General features: G+C 40.0%; 1 protein-coding gene across 4 annotated transcripts in view; it reads left to right on the forward strand.

Annotated features, from left to right (window-relative positions):
* The window catches only part of SDCCAG8 (SHH signaling and ciliogenesis regulator SDCCAG8), a 104,703-nt gene that overhangs the window by 80,207 nt on the left and 2,474 nt on the right, over positions 1-22,022 (forward strand). For all 4 annotated transcript variants that reach the window (XM_059841460.1, XM_059841459.1, XM_059841458.1 and 1 more), the window contains exons 17-18: positions 18,009-18,135; positions 20,164-20,246. In XM_059841460.1, coding sequence (XP_059697443.1) covers positions 18,009-18,135; positions 20,164-20,214 — 178 coding nt within the window. In that variant the 3' untranslated portion in view covers positions 20,215-20,246. The remainder of the gene's footprint in view (positions 1-18,008; positions 18,136-20,163; positions 20,247-22,022) is intronic.

Genomic DNA, 22,022 nt, shown 5'->3' on the forward strand with positions numbered 1-22,022 from the left:
AAAAACTTCTGCTTGTTCAAAATTTTTCATGCAATTTACTTGTTTGCTCAGTTGTCTTGTGAGTTACATGTTCAGAACTGAAAGCCAGTACAATCTCTACAGAATATTATTACTTTTTCTCTACTCTGCTCCCACTTTCAACTGCCTCTGTTTTGGCAAATTTTAGACTTAGTTGTTGTTATAATTAATGCTAATATTATGATTAGATATAATCTGCAAGTCCAACAATTCGTAAGTTTCAGGTCTCCTTTTAGATAGCATCTAAATAGCATCTCCATGATGCTATTTTTAGTAGCATCATGGCCTAAACTGACCAGTACCAACTTTATGGTATGTAGATGTTTTTCATCTTTTAGCCTAGGTTCTTTCAAATGAACAATTATAGCATCTGTTAGAAGTGCTTGCAGGTCATTTATACAAAAATAAAATCCTTTTTATATAGTGATAGTGAGCTCTGTTTTTTTGGGTAAGATGTTTTGGTTTTGGGTTTTTTCTATTAACAGTGCAAGGGAAAATACCCTATATTACTGTGTTCCAATGCTTCCCCCTGAGCTGTTCTTTGCTCTTTGTGAATTGTCTCTGGACCCCGCACAACCTGTTCCATTTGAGCTCCCCCCCCCCCCCCCCCACCCCCACCCAAATGTACAGAAGCAGCCCCAAAGTTTTACACAACAGGGACTATTTTTGCAAAAACAGAGGTTAAATTTATTTTGGTGAAAACCAGAACTGATTAACATCCTGACAGTTAAATTCATTAGCAGATTCCCCCAGTTGTACTTTGGTTAAAGCAGTGTTGCAAGATAAGTGAGTTATCCTTCCCATGCTACTTTCTTTCCTTTTAATAATCAGTGGAACTTTGGTTGCTGGAAACATCTGAATTCATTTGGTCCCATAAACAAAACAGATAACTATGGAGCAGAATTAAAAATTAGAATTACTTGAGATGTTAGTGTTGTTTGTGTGAAAATATCATCCTAAAATTTCTGTTCCACAAAAAATTTATTCTGTTCTATTTAGCTAATTTCTATTCATATTTTTAAATAGCACAGTTGGGGATTCTTTCCTTTGTAATCTTTTTGGGAAGGAATTTTTTTCTAATACTTCAGTGACTTTCTGCATCAGATTGCAGGGTAATGTTACAGTCAGTAATGTTTACATCAACAAATGTAAATTCAAATTAAATCTATTATTTAAATAGCATAATGGAAACACATGGTGCTTTGTAGTCATGTAATTAAAGAAGATCTGTGCCTCCAGGAGTTTATGATCTGAAGATCAAAACCATTTCCACATGCAACAGACCTCTTCTAAATTATCGGTCTACAATTTGGGGATTTTGTCTTGCATCTATTTCAGCATAACAGCATAAATTTTACTCCTGAGCAGAGATTTCAGCCAGGCCAGTGCAGAATTGTTTGAGATGCAATGCCTAAGTTTTGTACTTGACACTTTGTGTAGGGGCAATTTCCTCTCTAGCACAGAAAAGCTTGGTGTTTTGATGTCAAGATTTATACCTCCTGATTTAACAGCAACATTGTGAACTAAACCTTGTGAATGATACTAGTTTAGCTGGGGAGGGGTGGGGAGGAGGAAACTCATTTTCTTATGTTTAACAAGAACAAGGAGTCTGACTAGCCATGCTTTTTTTTGGGTTGTTTTTTTTTTTTCCAGTTGTGAAAGTAATTTTGTGCAAAATTGCATTTGAGTTAAATTATTCACTCCTCCTGGGGCAATAGCCTGTATTCACTTTCCAGCTGAGCCAACTAAAAATATGGGAAACAGACCAGCCTAGTATTCCATTGTTACCTTATATAATATGGTGTTTTGGAAATTATGATGAAGGCAACCTGGATATTTCATGGATGAATTAGTAGATTCATAAACTGAAAGCTTTGCTTGCTATTTGTAATGGTGTTTTCTCCCTTCCTTTCAAAACTGTGCTCACAAATCTGAGCCGTTGCTTTTATTTAAAAAGAAAAGAGGAAGACAAAGAAAAAGGAGGAAAAAATCAAGCCTCTTTTTTCATTTGAAGCAATCTTTGCCTGAATTGCTGGATGAGTTCCCTCAAAAGGCTTGGACTCCTTCAAAACTTGAAATCAAGTTCAGACCCCACCTAGGTGAGGTAGAGCTAGCAGGTACTTTGTTCAGTTTAGTTAGTTTTCTCCTGACAATAGGCTACAAAAGAGTCTGGGTGTAAATACATAGGTTCTTATTGTCAAGTGTGATGGTTTGGGATTTTTTCCAAATATCATCCTAATTAGGACCCTGAATTAAAAAGAATTTTTCTTTTTTCAGTTCATGGGGAACTGAATGAAGAATGGTCTGTGAACCATGTCACTTTCAGGTACCTGCAAACCTTCAAGCCCCTTTGTTGCTGTAATGACTTAACTGCAAAATTATTTCACAGCCTTAAGGGGCAACTTCTGCCTTTAACCTCCTTGTCTGAGAACTTTCCTTAAATTGAAGTAAGCTTAGATACTACCTCACAGATTCATATGTTCTGTTCTGTGTTCCAGTGCTTTTTTTCTTGAAGTTGTTGCTTGGGATTGCACAGCTTGGAGGTGCTGCTGTGTTTGGTTTTACTCAGTTGTTTAAATCCATTAAACATGAGTTCTGGTAATTTCTCGATCCTATGAATGCTTTGAGCTGTGGCAGCTAACAGAGACTTCTCAGCACTTTGTTGGGAATTATGGCTGTTTTCCTTCAAGCACTGTGTTTCGATTTTACCCATGCTGTGCCACAGATCATGACATTGCTGGATTCAGGGCATCTGTGTGCTGTCTGGATTTAGTACTGTACTAATCTTGTCTTACATCTTCTAAGACAGAGCTGTGAAATGATTGTTTGTTGTGAGCTATAGGCATCAATGAATGTTGGCATTTTTCTTCCAAACCTGTTTGAGCAAAGTTTTGTACCTCAGGTACCTCAGGTACCGCTGTATGTTGATCAAAGTAAAAGGTTTCCCTATAATGAGCAATGGTCCACATCCTACCTTCTGCATATTTGCACTGGATTTCCTTTGTCCTGTTCTCTTTTTTTTTAAACCTAGCTGTAGCTTTCTGAGCCTTTGGGTCAGATGGTGTGTGGCTTCACACAAATGTTTACTACATGACAGGCTAACTTAGCAACCAAGATTTGTTTTCTTCTTCTTCCTCAGTGCTTTTGTCTTGTGCTGACATACTGGATCCTGTGCTGTACAAAAGGAAGCCCTAGATGACAACTCGTGTAGCATTATGCTTGGGACCTGTATTTTTGGATCTAGACTCAGATGAAGGACTTGTGCTTAAAAACATCCCGTTCTTGGCAATACCAAATTCCAGGTTTCCTGAATCAGGGGTAATCTCATAGTTCTAATATAACACTGAAAAAAACCCCCAAAAATTAAAAATCCTGTATCGGTTAGGGTACCTGAATTTCAGGGTGCTTTGGGTAGAAAAATAACCAAGAAGAATAAGATTTCCTAAGAGGAATTCTTAATTTCTTAAGAGGAAATCTTATTAGTAGCATTGGTAGTCTTAAACAATCCACCCCCCAAAATACAGCAAAACAGCAACCCCAAACTACAGAGGTTCTGTGAAAACACAATAATTCCGACATCAGACAGTTAAATAACAGACTCTGATGCGGAAAACTGCCCCAGATTCCAACATTCCTTTCGGCTGAGATTAGAAAACAAGGTAGACTTAGCATGAGAAATAGTGTCTTTATATGAAGAGATTGCTCTTGTTAGGCCCATATGTGAACCATATATCCAGATTCTCTCTACATCCGCTCACTTGTCTCCCTGTCAGCATCTGAAGAGAGATCCCCAAATGATCAAATGTACCTTTCATACCAGAATTTAATTTTAGAAGACTGTCTTGGCCTATTAATTTTGATTATAACAATGCTGTGGTGGCAGAGACATCCGATTGCAAGTAAAATTTCAGAAATCAAAACACTACAAAGCTCTTGAAATAAATGCAAGTGCAACTTGCAGTAATAGGTCACATAGTTGTATATGGTAAAATATATGTCATTATTGAATAAGAAATAATTCATCAGGGCGTGTATTGTTCATGTGCACTTGGTGTGTTACAAACTGCAGTGTGGTGGCTGAATTCTTCCAGGATCTGTGTGTGTCAGATGAGGAAGGCAAAGTTAAAGAGCCAAAAAAATGGTTCCAGAGCTGACACTTGTAGAAATTTGGACCTTAAGTACTGCAAAGCATCTCGCTCATTTTTGTAATTTATTTGCTTTCTCATACTCAAGGAGTTAAATTAATAAAAACTGATTATATTAGAGTAGTTTGCATACCATGAAACTTGTCAAAATATTAATTGAATTCTTTCAGATACCTCGTTGATTACCTATTTTCCCTTTAAAGTATATTTTCTTATTTTATTCTTAACATTAAGTGCATGAAGTCACCATCAAGAACTAGAAATTACACTGAAACAGGAGCCACAAAATTAAAAATGCCAGTAGGAAGTGATGTAATCAGAGTAGTGATTCTGTATTTTCTGTTTTGATAATGGATGTCTAAGGGTTGTTTCATGAAGAAATCAATTCCCTTGCTAATATCATCACATCTCCATGTAGTCCTTTTCAAATTGAAGCGGTTTTACATTCAATTCCCTGTTTCTCTTTGTCTCAAAAGAAAAGGATTCTGTCATTTCTACAACTCACTGTAGAAGTTCTGTTGCTTCTACAACTTACAAATGAAGTGCCCAATAAAACTAGGTGAATTATTTACAATTATTATATCAAATATTTCAGATATCCCTAGAACATGAATACAGGAAGCTTTAAACCTATTTTTATTATTATTATTATTCCATATAATAAGAACTGTCATTTCTCTACAAACTTTAAAAAATCTCACTCTATGCTCCACATTCCAAAAAGCCCCTCCCAAACAAACCCAGAAAGATCTGATAAGATATGGTAGCAGAGTCTTCATCAGACCCAGCCTGTTTCTTAAGCATTCCAGACGGCAATCCAGTGAACCTATTGGCACTTTCTACTGGAAATGATTGATGGTGCCCATGGTAAGCAACAGTTCAGTTACACTCTGCAGTCAAGGGTGAAGCTTTTGACATACACTGCACCTTCATAATTTTCCCTTGCTTATCAAGAGAATAAACTATATATTTCTTTTTTTTTTCTTAGCGTGCAAGAAATAAGAATGTGTGCAGCATTTTCATTTTCATTCTACAGCATTCAGTTTGCAGCAGGTCTTGGTGAAGACTTTGCTCATGATTCCTTTATTTACCTGTTCTTGGACAAGAAGTCATAGCACATATACAAAGTTAACTTTCTCTCATATCTAAATCTAAAACCATACTTCTTGCCTAAAAAGTAAAGAGCAATTCTGAAGTTTCACATATGCAAAGGACTTGTGCTGGCCATGCTTCCTATTTCTGAATTTCTGTTTCTGATGTTTGTACAGACTCTTACTGAAAGGGGGGCAGCACTGGATGTTGCTGCCGAGGGATTGGGATGGGGCGAGGGAGTCTGTGAGACAGCTCTCCAAGCACACCTTCCTGTGGAACCTCAGTCACAGCTGATGTGCACAGACATACCAGATGTGGTCACAGACAATTGGTTTTGACCTGATATATTCAGGAGACATCCTGCTGGCTTGATTATTGCTTTGCTATCCGAAGCAACACAGTGGATAGGATAGGCATTTTTCAACCCTAAGTGATACTGAGTTATTAAGAATCTTCCAGGAAAAACCTAAGACACACATAGACACTCCTCATCTAGGAAAATAAATAAGATAATTGAAAATAATTTTCTCTCTCATCTCCCACAGTCCTCTAGGATTGGGGCAAGTGGGCCAAGCCTGGGCATTAATAACTGAAATGAAAATTGGTTAATGATCAGAAATATGTGTGAAACATAGAAGGTCTGAAGAGATTAACCCAAGAGGCTGGGGAGGGGTTTTGTTGATGGTATTATATATATTTTGGCTTCATTTCATAGTTTTTAAGTTTTGAATATTGTGCACAGAACTAACTGAAATCACAATTTGTAGTTATAAATATTTCTTGTTACTGTAAATACCTTTTAAATACTTCTTTATTATAACTGGAAAATCAAGCCCTATCCAATTTAAACTGAACTAAGTTGCTACGTCATCGAATACATTGCCACATTTTAAATTTTGAAATACGAGTGTGTTTTGAACTTCTGTCATCTTTTTCTTAAGAAAAAGCAAAAATATAATTATTGGAGGAGAAAGTGTCTTTTTAATTTTGGTTTTGTATAAAACTGTTCAAAGCAATTTTGATGAAATTTTAAATAGCCTTGAGACAGAGAGTACTAGGGGAAAGGAAAGCACTAGCCTTAAACAAACAGCTTGGAAACCTAGTATTGTCCTCCAAAATGCTGGTTTCAACCAAACCTTCAACATTGGTCGACTCTTTCTGTGAGGATAGGATGCCATCATTTGTGTAGGAACTCTAACTCCTAGATAGCTGAGGGGAAAACAATTTGTTCACTGTGTAGTTGAACACAAGCAATCCCATATTGTAGGGAAAACTCTTTTTGTGAAGGCAAAGGAACGTTCTGTGCACATTGCAATGGAGACTTGGTGCAGGGAGACTGTTTGGAGCAAATGCATGTTTAGTTTCCGTTCTTCTGGAAAAGAAGATGTTCTTGCTAGAACAGACACATGTGCTGCATGTTCCTATGCTCCACAGTGCTTCACAGATAACTGCATCAACAATACATGTGAGCAGCATTTGAGGTAGAAATGTTATCTTTTATCTCTTTGATGTCTTATTTTAGTGATGCAGGAAAAGTTTGAGGAAATAGTGTTTCTGAACAAAAGGTGCTGCAAATTGTCAGCAGACAGAACTGCAGAATTGTGCAGTCTGTCCTTATATATTTCTATCTCTGCCTGCCCTTCATTAACTAAGATGGCTGTTCATCACAGAGTGGTCAGTGGGAGTTTTATAGGAACATTTATTTATAATTTCTAGGTTCTATTTTTTTTTTTAAATTTTCAGGCTCCAATTTTTTGTATATTTTCTTTTCTGTTATAGTCCATTATGTCATAAATGGACAAATGATAACTCATCACAAACAAAATTATTTTTGCAGCCTGTCTTCCTTGGCGTCTGGATTCTAAAGAGATAACCTGGTTGCCTGCATGCCAGTGCAACCAGGATTTTTATGGTGTGAATAATCTTTGCTCATCACACCAAAAAAATCAGTGTGTCAGTGTATTCCTGCAGAGTCATTAGCATACAGACTCACTCTGCTTGCTTAACAAAGCATGGTTTGGTGTATTATAGTTTCCTAGTCTGCTTGTCGGATTCACCTCTGACAAAAGCAGAGAGCAAATTCAATCCCTTCTTCAGTGGCACACTAATGTGGGAAATAAATCTTGGGGCATAAGGTCTGAATGGCAGTCATTTAAATAATTCAAATGCAGGGATCATTTTGCCCATGTGCCTTTCATTTCTTTGTTTTGTTTCACTGTATTTCCCAAATCACTGAGAGACAAATGATCCTCTGTGACAATCTATATTTTTAAAATATCTAGAGCTAAATAATCCCTGTCCTCTTTAAATGCAGTTTAATTGGTTACATGTAAAATAATTATTTGCTCTCTCTTTTGTGGTGTGGAGGGGGGAGTTGGAGGGGAGAAGTAACATACAAGCAGATGTGCTGCTAGATCTACAGGCTTCTGCCAACCATATGGCATCTTAAAGAAAGATGGTTGGAGCGTCTGGATTAGCAAAGAGTCGGGATGGAAAGCCATGTGTCGTGTTGGTACAGGCAGTTGTTTTAGCTCTCTGTAAAAGGCTTCAGGAGATTGTGTAATGGAACAAATGGTACTGCAAGCCTAGTAACAGCCTTACCGCTGCTGGAGAGGCAATTGGCCCCCAGGCGAGTACTGCTTCATCCTTGCTTGTTGGTTTTTTGTGAAGGATTTTTAGATCATTATTATGTGTTCTTCTTTTAACGTACAGGAAACTTGGGAGATGTAATTCTGAACTTTATACTTGAAAGAGAGCTATTGTGTGCTTGGGATTTTTTCACACTCTCATTTTTTACAATGAAAACATACAGTTCCCTTCTCTTTGAAATTAAAAGCTCGTGCCCCTCTACAAATTTCCCGCATCTTTTGTGAACACTTTGAGACGCCAGTTCACTGAATTTGTCACTGATGCCAAGATTTTGGGGGAAAACTGCTCTCTCTAGGATTTGCTTAGTTAAAAAGAGTGGGGCTATTGTGCTTGTGGCTATAATGTACCAGCTTGGCATTTGTATTCTGTTTGACAAGGTGCTCTTTATGCAAACAAGGGGCCTGCTTCTATTAAAGGCAGAACTCCTTTAGCTTTTAGCAACACAAGATTGGGCATTTCATGGTGTTTTGTGTGCTTTACAGGAGTCTGTAGTTCACATTACAGCTCATAGGAGTTATTCTGAATCAGGATGAAAGCTATTGTATCCAGATCTGTAACAGAAATAGATTTTAGTCATTTTTCTACTGTCAGAGAATAGAACTCTAAATTCCTCTGTATGTTTCAATGAAATCAGGCCTTTTAGTAGACCTGTAAATGCATTTTTTTCTCCTTGATAACATTTGTTTCTAAGGAAATTAAACCCTGATGCTGCAGTACAGAAGTTCAATAAATAGGATTATTTTATTTGAAGAGATTTTAAGTACATTATGATCCCAATATGATGATTTTTATGGAAGGCGATAACATGAGGGACACCCAAACATTCATTTGTTGGTAAATACTTGCTGAGCAGGTAATGTTATGGTTTCAGAGACATTAGAAACAAACCATTAACTAGAGAAGCATCTTCCCTATGAGAGTCTTTGCTGAAAAATACACTGTCTTAAACTGGGACAAACGCTGCTCTAGTTGCAGCCTAGATTCACAATCATTTAAAAGTAAAATTACAATTACCGTTCTTTTTTCACTTTAATTTTTTTCATACTCTCCAGAAGGCTCCTTATCTGGAGCTTAGGAAACAGCAGTACCCAGCTTAATCTGCAGTTTAGTTACAGCAGTGCACGCTTTTCCCTGAGCTGCCTGCCTGCCCCCCTGCTCAAGCCTGCATATGTTGCTCAACACTGATCAAAAGTAGCTTCCCTCGGGAGGGAGGCTTGGGTTCATTTTGTCGGCCTGTTCATTACCTCGCCTCAGCCAAGGCTGAGCCAGGTGTGAGGTGGACAGTTGTCCACCAGGAGTGGTGCCAAGACCACCAGCATCTCCCTGGAAGGCTCTTGCGGTGGCTGCTGAGGAGCAGCAGAGTCGGACCAGTGAGCCCCAGCGGGGACCTCGGGCTCTCTTGGGGCACCTGCTGAGCTTTCGCTGCCTTTCAGAAACCCCAACTGCTTTCTGCCCCATGTTCATGTGTGAGTTCACCAACAGAGAGATGTGCATTTTCTCCGGGCTTCCCATATAAGAAATTTTAAGTAATGATGTGTTTGTGCTGCAGCAACAGTATTGGAGGTTGCCATGTCTACAGAGACACTAATTGACTGATAGCTAGTGGATCTCTTGTTCTCAAATTTCATGTGTTTGTCTTCTCTATCCCTACTTAAAAGATCAAACCCCATGGTTTATTTTTGAACATAGAGCCACAGTTTTGTTTTCTTAATTCACTGCTAGTGATTTAAGGCACTTAATTTTCGTTTATGTAAGTGAGAATGTTCAGTTTCCAAAAGCATATCAAGACTTCTAAGCTTGCTTGTTTAAATGTTTGCCTCATAAAAGCTACCACTGCTTACCACTGAAAGTTGAGAACATGGAGAAGTAGTATGAGAAAAGCATAATTTACCTAGCAAAACTAAGTAAGACCTCTTGCTGTCATCCAAGGGGAAGAGTATACTTCTCATATAGTTACATTGAACATGTGTCAAGAAAGCTATTAACATTTATTTCAATTTGCAGCCAAGAAAAAGCTGATAGTTTTGCTAGAATTTTTCACTATAATTAAAATGTGGTGGCAACAGAAGAGTGTGTGCATGCGCATGCAAAGTTGTGGACAGGAGGAATCCTTCTGCTGGAAGGTGCTAGTGTTCTTACCAAGCTGGGATGTCTGTGCAGGGTCCAGTGACCGCTGGCTGATGTGCTGAACTGTGACATGGGCGAGCCAGTGCTTGTTTTGTGTGGTATTGCTGACAGCCCTGTGCTGCTATTGCAGGGACTCTAGAGCTGCTATTCTCATCCACAAGCTAAGCTGCTCCAACCAGAAAGGCATAATTGACCCTTTGCACTGGGTGTGTTGATACTCATCTCCAAACTGCCTGGTTACAGTCATATTCTTTATTGTGGAGGGGTTAATGGTTTTCCTGAAGATAACTGTACTGAAATTTGCCTCTAAAACAGCAATAAAATTCCCTTATTTCATAGCAATGAATAAGTTCACCTTGCAGTAAATTAAAGCACAGTTGGACTAATGCACATATAAATTACAAAATAACCACTCTCTTACAGAGAGTGTAATACTGTCTGTAATGTACTAGGGCATTTTTAAGATGTATTTTCTGTGAAATGCTTCCCTTCAGTGTTGCTAAGCAATTGCAGGTTTCACTAACTTCATGTGCAGTTTTAAAATATAGTCCAAAACAAAACACCAAGTGGACTCTCAGTTCACAAGAGCTGAGCTTCATGAAGGTGGGCTGACAATACTGCTCAGATTCTCTATCTCTTCTCATTTTTCTAAAAAAAAAACCTGTAGTTTCTCAGGATGAAACTGCTTTCCTCTCAGCCCTTTCCAATGCAAAATTACCTTACCATTTTCCCTATCTTTAGTCTCCCATGTTACACCCACCACGGTGTTTCTTTGATGCTGTGACTCCCTTCAGTCTCGGCAGAGCTGGTTTATGGGTGTACTGGGGAATGTGGGGAGATTGGGGCTGGCCCCAGGTGGTACAGCCCTGCTCCAAAGTGCTGTGTTGCATGCCAACAGCAGCTCCCTGTGAGGTGGGAGCTTGCTTGGCCAGCCAGCACAAACAGAGGCCAAACCCTCCTCAGGTCCCTTGGGTGTATCCATGCATATCTTGAGCACTGATCTTTCTTACCTCTCACGCACATCCTCTGCCCACCTTGACCTCCTTTCCAGCCATTCCTTAGATCCTTATGCCTCTATTTTCCCTTTTGTTTTCAAGAGTAAGTTTGGAAATTAGAGCTGTAATAGAAGGGGAGTAGGCTGAGCTTGGGCTAAGTTCTCAAATGGAAGCAATCTGCTCTGTGTGGATGGAGAGCAACGAGCCCTTGTATGTAAGACATCTATCCGAATGTGCCGCACAGAAAAAATTGTCTGTCACCAATATAAGTAATATTCCTCCTTTTCTGTGTCACAAGCATAAACTAAACTCTGTACAAGTCCTACAACTATCATTAGTTTGACTGTGATTTTTGAAAACCGCAATAACCCTCTGTGAACCTGGAAAAATAAGCAAATGTGTGTTGTCTGCCAGAGCTTAAAGGCAAAATTATTTGTTTGAAATGAACTGGAAGCAGGGGCACCTCTAGAGTGGAAAATAAGGATAATGGGGGTAAAGCAACAAAACTAACAAGTGACACCTCCATAGATATTTAACACTTTGTGTTTGATATTTTTAGAGTTTATTTTCATAGTAGTCAAAATATGCACTATAGCAGCCTTGGGGTTGTGCTGCAGAGCAGTTTTGAAGGACTGTAGGATATGTAGTCCTTAAACTTGGAAAGAGTCCTTTGCAGATAACCAAATGAGAAGGACTGTACCCAGCACTATTGGCCTCTCATCTGCGAGGTCACTAGTGAGAAACATTTTACCTTTCAAACACAGGCACTGATAGCTAGAGAGAGAAGCTTTCTGCTCAGTACCTCAGTGCCTGCAGCCCTTGTTGACTCTGGGCTCAGTGAGGACAGCAGGGCCGAACCCAAAGCTGTTCTGTTCGCCTGCAATTGCGACTGTCAGAACAACTGAAGCAGTTGTAGCTCAGCTGCACTGCCCTTTCTAGCGGTAGGTTTGTTTTTTTTTAATTAAGACAATATCTGACAAAGTGAATTAACAGAAGCTGATGCTTTTAGCAGGTTTTTTGCTTCAAATGCCTGATGTCAGCTTGGGCCACATGTACATTCTGCACATGCCATGGGATAGAAAAAGTGAAGACTTGTTTTTCAATTCTCTGCTGCCTGCCCAGACACCACATGTACTGTCTGTTACATGTCGCTTCTGATGAGGTTCATGCTGGGAATTTCTTTTTAAAGGCAAAGTATTTGTGAAGGAAAGAGTTCAGATTGGGCATTAAAAATTCTCAGTGTCTACAGCTTGAATACAGTGATTGCTTTATGTGGACACCAGCTAGCAGTTTGTACAGGTTCAGGTTTGTCTGTTAATAAACAAAATAAGAGGCAATTGGAGTAAGCCTTAGGGGAAATGGAGCACAGGTTTATAAAAAGTAAACCAGACACAGAAATTGTTGTAACTAGTGATACAAGCACAGGAAAATTATTTCAGTAGTACAAATACATATCTTATAAACATGAGGAGACCACTTTTGAAACCTTAGTGGGATATATGTCTCCTGCCATTATGACTGAGAAATTGTGCAAAATCTGTTCTGTCTGGCACATAACAAAATCAGAGAGGTGATCATCTTTAAAAAAAAAAAAAAAATAGAGTCTGACTGTACAATTCAATATATTTCTTTAGTATTGTCTATTTTGAGCCCTGCTTTTTTTTTTTTTTTTCTCCCTACAGTATTTTACAGAATTCTAAATTACTAGCCTGGATGATCTAGACAATTGGTTTACTTCAAACTTGTCAACTAAAAGTATAAAATAGTAACCCGAACTGTTTCTTCTCTAGAGCAAACCTGGTCCAGAGTTCATATTCCTGTGTAAGGTCTTACTATTTTGTATTCCTTTAAAGGAGGAAAAGCCTCATCTTCAGCCATGGAATTTGGACACAAATAGACATTAGCGAAGCTTTCACCCATATCTTTTCCAGCCTGCTGTACACTCTCTCTCATTGCTTTCTTCCTGTCAAAACCCAGTAGGGCCAAAAGTGGTCATCACAGCAGCCAAGCCCAGCTGCTACACCCCCCTACTGAAGAGCAGGCTGATAATGTTCTCCTCAGCATGTTAGACATGAGCTATTAGAAGCCCAGGAATAGATCCAGGCTCAGGTTTCCTACATGATCTATTTGTTTAACCTGGTGGGCCAGCTGTGGAAGTGAGGACAAATTCTAATAGTCAGTGGTGACATCTGAAACAAAGGGGAAGCTCCTATGTAAACTTTTAATGAAACCCTATTTGCAGGTGTTGTTGTGGCATGCAAACATTGTTATCTTATTAGAAATTATATACTACAGATACTTTAAAAGTATGTGGAAAAATTGAGAGTGTCTTTAGTAAAAGGGAATTAAGATATTACCCAATAGATATAAAAATTTTTTAAAAAAGGAGATTGAGTGATACAAAGCCATCTGGGTCATGAGGGGTCCATGGTGAAATGTGGACATTTGCTTCTTAGGTGTCCAGTTCCAAACTGTGCAAGGGATATTAACTTCTAGTTACTGCTGTTAATATCAGTTGGATGAGTTTGTTCTGCCTGTAGCATGGGCAAGTGCTTATCTAGAAGTGGTGTAGATCTGCTCTGCCTGAGCAAATGACAGTCTTGTCCTTTTTGTGGCAGCAGAAGTCTGATAGGGATTCCAGAGGGTGGGAAATTCCATGGAAACTTTTTTAATATGTCCTGAACTCTCTCCCTGTGTCCTGTTAGAAGTCAGGACTTCCAGTGTGACAGAAAGAAGGAGGCTTATTCACTACCTTTAGTTCCTACTCACTGTTACAGGGTGGCTTTTTGGTCTGTGTGTTTTTCCTCTTATGTTTTTTATTTTTTTATTAACATGAAAAAGGTGCCTCATAGTGTTTTGATTTTGGAGCCAGGTGGGAGAATGCAGTTCAGTTAAAGGATAGGTTGTGGTGTGTATAGATATTCATGTTTAAGTTTTGGGAGCATGTGGAAGCTTCTCTGAGATGGTTATCACTTAAGGTTGTTTCAAGGCACTGATTTATGGGTCACGATCTTAAACAGTAATTTAGGACACTAGTGAAACATCAGGGTTTAATTTCCAATTTGTCTGCCTTTCTAAATACATAGACTCTAATTTTTTTACCTCAAAATTTACTGTGTGAATTCATCAGTGCTGTAAACCACAGTTGAGATGCAAGTTTCTCGCATAAATAGTAATTTTATTGTTGGTCTCAACATCCTAGTTGTTCACAGAGCTGATTCGAGATACAAAGAGGTAGTGAACATAAATTTTTCTGCCTTAATGAAAACAGCAACATCACTTCAGCTATGAAAAGGGAAGACAGAAACATAGCAGAGTTGAGGTGGAAAGAAAGCAGAGGAGACCTGTCCTACCATGCCCATGAGATGGGTGGGGGGTGACAGCAGCTGGGGCAGTTGTGGCTGCAGAAACAAGCTCACCATGAGCACCAGCCATACACCTTAACTCTTTGATGGCAGCCAGTCTGGCACCAAGATCGTCATATAGGCAAAGCAAGCCTGATCACTGACTTGCATTCAGCAGGATATGACCTCAGATAGTGCCTGATCTTTCTGTGTCAGGAACTAAGTGTGATCACCATAGTGATCACCCTTCAGCTGCATCTCTGCAGCATGGCAGAGGTCTCCAGTGTGGTCTTTGGTTTCTCTACTCAGAACCAGGAACCACCCCTGATCATCAGGCAAAATGAGCAATGCAGGAGCAACCTTAGAAACTCATAGCTTGACACTCTTGCCCTGACAGGACAAATGCATTTTAAAGGGAGTTTGCTGCACAGTGGCCTGTGCTGGTTGTGCTGGGCTTTGGTCACTCTGGGGGGCAGCAGGAGCCAGGCCCAGCACCCCCCGTCACCCACAGAGATGTGGCCCCAGTGCTGGTGGCCCCCCTGTGTGGCTGGTGGTCCCCTGGGTGGCTGATGCCCCAGCCCTTGCCATGGGGTGCCTGAGGGTCACAGCACCCACTGCTGGGGTGATGGGCTGGAGTGTGTTACCATGGCAACTGGCAGATGGGGGGCTTCAGCAGGGGCAGCGGGGAGGCAGCCACGGCAGCGCGCTGGCCGAGCCGCTCAACAACAGCCCTTTCAGCACTGACAGCTCCGCTCTGGCTGGCCAGAAGTAGTTATCAGATTACTTGTATTAAAACCTAATTAAGATGTGTGCCAGTAAATGCAGCATGATTATTGGATTTGGTGATTTAGCTGCTGCAGGTTGCTGCAATCCAATCACGCCATTTCAGCAAATCCAGCTCCGTGGAGTAAAGTGAAAACGTTTTACATCGGTAACCTGACTATGCTGAAAGAGTAAATAACCTTTTAATGCCTCTACTATGTCAAGGACTGACTGATACCCACTGCAAGGTGAATGGGTACTGGTACTGCCCACAGATCCTTGCATATTAATTTCCTTCAAATCAATATTAAAACCCAGAGGAGGGCTGACGGGTTATGTCAGCTTTTACATTTATTGTGGATTGCCTGTGGATTAATGGGTCTGAGTCTCCCAGGTCTGTTCTGAGTCCTGCGGGTGCCCCCACTTTAGCTATGTGTTGTTACAGAAAAGAAAGCAGCTTTTGGTTTTAATCTGTAGGCCACGCATAAGGGGAAGTGTAACATGGTAGGTGCTAGTACAGATTTGGGGTGTTGGATGCAATGGAAGTTTATTCTGCAGGTGGAATTCACCTTGATGCCAAAGCTCTCCTTTGTGTTTGATTTTTCACCTCATTTCTGCAGGGTCTTGCAGTGACTGTCTAGCCATAGCTGTCAAAATGTAACAAACCCTGTCTATCACTTTTCACTTCATTTCTGGACAGCCAGGGGTATAGCCTAGTCTCAGGTCCAAATTTCACTGCCATGTGAAGTCTTCTGCATGTTGTAATTCCACAAAAAAGCAAGGTAGGTTGGAGCCATTCTAACATAAAGCTGCCTATGAGTTCCAAGTACTGAGAGTCAGAGCAGTTGTGATCCAGTTGTGTTCTCTTTCTGTGGAACCACTCATCTCATGGAACTGTGTCTTTCTTGCCTCCATATAGAAATAGGGATTTTTGTTTGAAGTGGTTAATGGGAAATTATTTGGAGGGTACTGTTATTATTGGGTATTGTTATTACTACTGACTGGGAGCTTTCTCCTTAGTGCCAGGCTGTCCTGTGGGTAGGGCAAACATGGTAACGTGGTTCAAGAGCTACATTTTCACCTTGTACCTTGAAGTAACATGGCAGAGCATGGAGTCAGTTCCTGTCCTCCAACACAGCCAGGCCCAAAGGGGAGCAGCTGCATGCCATCCCAACTGGACAGATCTTGCCACTTTGGTGGAAAAATTACCTCATTTAGACAGGAGGGACACAGTGGTCACTCCGATGCTCAGGACACAGTACATTTGCCTGGTAGGTGCTGTTGCCAAAGTGAACGTGGCGACCGTGCAACCTCCCTCACTCATATTAGCAAAATGTGCAGAAGGTTCTGTCACCCAGTTGTAAAAATGATGGCAGGCATCGATGTGCAGTTGTAACATATGGGAAGTACAGTGAATGTGGGTGGAGCTGTTCATTTCTCATCTTGAATCATTTACGAGATCAGCAGGCAGGCCAGATACAATGCATATGGGAATGTGTGGCTGTGCTGCACATGTCACACGTAATAGCAGATACTGTGAGAGGGCCCAGAGCCTGTCCTCAGGAGCTGAATGCAGCAGAGCAGGCTGGGAGTCCCAGTGTGTGGACCAAGGGCCAGCTTGGCAGCAGTTTTGGGAGAGCAGACTGGCAAACAGAATTTGGTAATTCATAGATCCAGATCTGCACTGACTAGACCTGCACCCTTTTCATCCATTGTGGCCCAGAGTTGTAGATCAGTATGTTATTAAATCGGTAATCAAGCACTGGAGATACGGATGATAAAGGTAAAGTTGTGACCTGCTGGTCAAACCCAGCTCAGTGCCTGTGTCATCTTTCTCCCTCTGCTCGATGCGACAGTCTAAATGTAACACTGCATGGTGAAGTTACAAGCAGAAAAGTGTAATTGATTATTTCCATAGTTAAAGACTTTTCCACTTACAGCAGTTTATTTGAAAGGACATAGAGCTTCACAATAGAGCGCACTAGGGCTTGTGTCCAGTCATATTTCTGAAATTTGCATGGGCTACCTGTGATTATGTACTAAAAAATACTGTTCTGATGTAAAATTCACATTAGTTGGAAATTGCTTCTGACTGGATGCCAGGAGTAATAAACAGTCACCGGAGAAATAACAAGTGATACCTGCTTTAGTGATTAAAGAAATAAATGTGCAGTTGACCCGTCTTACTGTTGTCCCAACTCAGGCACTTGTTCTTCCAGTGTAAGCAGAAAGCCTCTGCATGTTTCTTCTGATACCTGCCAGCTTTTTCCCTCTGTTTTGCAGCCCCTGATGAGGAGGGCCTTTGGAATGATGGGCTCTTTACATCTTTCCCCAGGAATCCCTGTTAGACTGTTAAAGGATCAATGCCGACATGCTTAATTAACACTAAGCTGAGTTGAAATAAGTGCTATGTTCTGTAATGAGTTTTGGACATTGACCAGCTTGCAAAGAGCAGTGGACAGAAAACAGAAGTTTTTGTCACTTCAGGTCCAGTTTGTCAGGGAATTTGGGTATTTGGTTTTATAATCTGGGCTACTGCATCTTTCAAGAAGACAGTTACTGAAGCAGTTACAGAGTGTGCAGCTTGCTTAGCTACAGGTGTTGGGATGCACTCCTGCAGTCTTTACTGATGTCACAGCAAAGCAGATTTGCTGTCATGTCCTCATAAAGCTTCTAAATTAAAAGTGTGAACCTTTAAAGTGCTAATTTAAAGTATGAAAATACATTTAAAGCCCATCCTAGGAGTAATACTTTAGTCTCAGCCCAACCACCAGCCTGAATGCTGGGCGCTGCCACCAGCAGTGCAAAGATCAAAGCTTCTTCCGTGAACTCCAACTTCAGATGCTCTGCAACCTTTTTATCTATTTCTTTTCCAGGTTACAGCAGCTTGACAAGCACTGCCAGGTCACTGCCCAGCAGTTAGTGGAGTTGCTCAACAAACAGAATCAGCTCTTCAAAGAGAAGCACCTGCTTACGGAAGAGGTGCAGTTTCTGCGAACACAGGTACTGTGCCAAAAGAAAAGAAAGTCTAATGGGAATATTCTGCAGCTTTAGCAGAGAAATCTGCCAGCAGTCTGATTTCAACTGCTGGATTTTGTTGCTGTTGTTCTTTTAAATACAGCATTACCTTATAAAAAATGAAATAAAAATTCACACAGTTGGAAAGTTAGCTGAACCTGACTTTTACTTAAATCAAAACTAAATGAAAAAAAGTGTTTTGAAGTGACAATAAAAAAGCAGAAGTTATTCTCAATGACAGTTCTTAGCTTCTTATCTGAAGATTTTTGTGTTACTTTTTCAGAGAAAAAGGAAATCTGTTCTGTAACATCATTAATGTTTAAACAGTTACTTGATATTGATAATTGCTTAGAGGTTTTGCTGCCATTTGTCAGACTAAAGTCCTTCTATCATTTCAAGATTTTTTTCTCCTTATTTTTAAAAGTTGGTGGTTTTCTTGGCCTCTCAATGACCACTCATGATGAGACTCTTGGGATTGTCCTGGGCAGAGCCACTAGTTGAGCTTTGATGACCCCAATGGGTCTCTTTCAACTCAAGATATTCTGTGATTCATGCACCCAAATGTGAAATGGTGAATGTACAATCAATCTTGCCTGAGCACTAATCACAGCACTGCTTCACCAGCAGTTCTGATTGTTGCTTCCAGTGGTCCCTAGGAAGCTGTGGCTTCTTACGGGCTGTTCTGGCTTTTTTTGTTTTGGCCACTGTTCTTTGGCCAGTAAGTGCTTTGGAAATAAGGGAGAAGACTGCGGGGCTGGGTTTTTTCTTTTTTCTTCTTTCACTTTTTTTTCACAAAAAGGAAGAGAACTAACAAGCACAGAATAAGGTTTTCAGTAAAACTATCAGATCATCAAACTCAAGGTTGATTTAGTGTATTTACTCAGTCACAAAGCAAATTAGAATGCTTTCTAACTTTCAAACTCATGAGTTTGCCCAGGATAGCTGGAGCTTGCTTAACATGGTAACAAAGGACATTCAGTGTAGGAAATTTAGTCTAGTAGCACACCTAGCAGTAAACAGAACATGAATTGGCTTAGAACTTTAAAGTACTTAAATCATACTATTTTTGTAGGCTTTTTATCTGTAGAAGTCAGTAAATGTTTAACCTAGGAGAATAAAATCCATACTTTGTTAAGCCCCTAATCATGTCCATGTGTTTGGTTTTACAGGACTTCCTGTCCTAGTAGACAAACTAGCATGTAGTAACTACTGGCAAATTTTAGGGTAACCATAGTGTTCTCTCTATAAGAGAGGTTAAGGAGGTGGTTGTTCCCAAAATAAATTAAAATTTCTGCTTTCAGAAAAGCAGTCCTGGTAATATGAACAGCTTTTACATGGTCCACAGGGATTTTGTTATTGATAATCTATTTTATCTGGAGGTGATTGTGTTTTTATGGAGTTGGGCAGAAGTACAAAAATCATACTAAAGAGGAAAAAAATCATTCAAATATTAAATTTCTATCAATACTTGACTGGCAAAAGCTGCCTTCTTTATGTTCATAACAGGTTAATTGTACTCCAGAGGATACTTTTTAAGTTGAGAACACTCAGAAAAGAAGAATGATAGAAAACATTATTACAGAATGAGCCCTAAAAATCTATGTGCAGATATTTAAAGCAATGGTGGTTCTTTGGGAACTGGAATTCAGCCCAAAAGAGCTGCTGGGAATATCAGACAATTGTTTTAAGGAAACTGAGAAACAGTTCACCATAAATGGAAGCTCTTTGCAGAAAGATGCCTGTAGTTAGCATAGAAATACTGAAACCAAACAACTACATAGTTAATGTTGATCAAAGATTAAAGTGACCTCATATTCCACATTTTACTGTATTGTCCAACAGTTGTCCTTTATAATTAGCAAAGATTTTGGAGGTTCTTTTGTGAGGGGGGGGGGGAGGTGGAAGCAATCAACCATTACCTAATCTTTTAAAGATGATGTAAAATACACTAAGCTAAATGTGCTATTGTATCTTGGAACATGAGCCTCTAGTAACTGCAGTTGCATATTTCAGGGAAAAAAATGGGATGCAGATCTCAAACAGGACACAGATGGAATGAAGTAAAAACCTGGATGGATAAAGAGAAATGAGCAGAAGTAGGTATTTTTTTTCTATATCCTATATATAGAGTGGGGGGAAAGGAAAGGAGAGCAGACTAAAACTATTTGCAGATGTGAGTTGAATCTGGCAAACACAAAAGGAAGAAGGAAGTGTTTGAAACATTTTTGGGTTTGAAACTGTTGAAGCTTTTTGTGCTTTGATTTTTTTTTTCTCTTTAAGCACTTAAAAATTTAAGAACAAGCACTCAATAGCAAAGACAAGTTTACCTAATAGAATAAAAAAAAATCCTAAATATGTAAGTTGAAGGGAAAGGGGGATGTACAAGTCTTTGCTAGGTGGAAACTTCTGGAAGATTTCAGATTTAACCCAGGTATTTTTGTCTCGATAGTCACTAGGTGTTTGCCTTTTGATTTGGAATGCTTAGTTTTGTTGCTTCCAGTATTTTCTGTCTGAGGAAGCTTGAATCATCCCTGTATTTTCAGAAAGGCTGCAATTGGTTTTGTAATAAATCATAACAGTTAGTGTATCATTGAAAGAAACATTATCTAGATATTTGTATTTGGAGCAGTGCTGTTGTGTTACAGTAGCGCAAAATAGCTATAGGTGTTCCTACTGCCTTGTAAGAGTTACTAAACTTTTAAAGTTTAAAGAATTTAAAATTGCATCATTTACTTGAATCTAGCTGACCTACCAAGCCCTAAGCCTTGATAGAATCTGTTTTCAAAAGTCAGATTACTTCCAATGTAGTTTTTATTTCTAGTGTTACGTTTGTTGTATGGGGGGAAAGGACAGCAGAAAGAAAAAGAAGATCTTTAAATTCAGCTACAGTCCGGTGTGTTGAGAGCCTGTTTTTCTTGGAAAACTCATTTGGTACTGTGAGGAAAATTCGGAGTTTTAAAGGAAAAGAAATCAGAAAAGTACCTGATCCTGCTGTAATGCTGCATTCCTTTACAGGCTATATGAGCATATTCAGGACCTTGTAAAGGTAATCAAATTTTAATTGTGGGATTTACACCTCTCATTTTGAAAGTTTTTGGAACACTCAGGTTTGGAATTTCTACCTTTGAAAGTCTCTTGTATAGTGGAACTCACCCTAAGGCAGGAGGATAAGAGATATTTAATTGCCTTCCTACATAGGTAGGAAATAGAGAATACTAAATAAATGTGCACAGAAAGCAAACAATCATCTAAACAGAGAAACCTCAGCACCCCCCACCAGGCATGAGTGTATTTGTGGGAGCTGGGATGCCTCTCTCTTGCCTGATCTGCCTTGGTGTCCATCAGTTTGACAGAAATAAGTATTTGTCCCGGTGGATAATCCACTCACAGCCCCAGGCTGCCAGAAGGGGTTGCTGGCCAGCTGAGCCAGTGAGAGCACAGACGGGTAGGATTTGGACCTTGAGGATTACTTCCAGCAAGGGCTGTCGTCCTGTGCTGCTGCTCTGACTTCCCCGTGAAGATCTCCTGATGCAAGCCAGCCTCTCCCTGGCCAGGAACCCGCACTCTCCCTGTGCTCTCCGTATGGCTGAGCCACTAAAGCTCTCTCCTCCCTCCTTGCAGATGTCTTTGTCACAGTGAGCGTGTCTGTGAGCTGATCACCCTTCTGCTAGAAGGAAGTTAAAGTACACTCACCCGTGCCTGTGTTCCCGTCCTCGCCCCAGTCGCTCAGCAGGAGGCACTGTCAGAATTACAGCTGCTCTGGAGCAGGGGTTTTTTCCTTTCTTGTGTCAGCAGGAATTTTCAGTGAGGCCCCAGTGGTTAATGCAGCAGTGTTCCCAAGTGTTCTGTTTGCTTTTTATTTTTTACTATGT

The sequence above is a fragment of the Haemorhous mexicanus genome, chromosome 3 (assembly GCF_027477595.1).
Source record: "Haemorhous mexicanus isolate bHaeMex1 chromosome 3, bHaeMex1.pri, whole genome shotgun sequence".
NCBI classification, from domain to species: Eukaryota; Metazoa; Chordata; class Aves; order Passeriformes; family Fringillidae; genus Haemorhous; species Haemorhous mexicanus.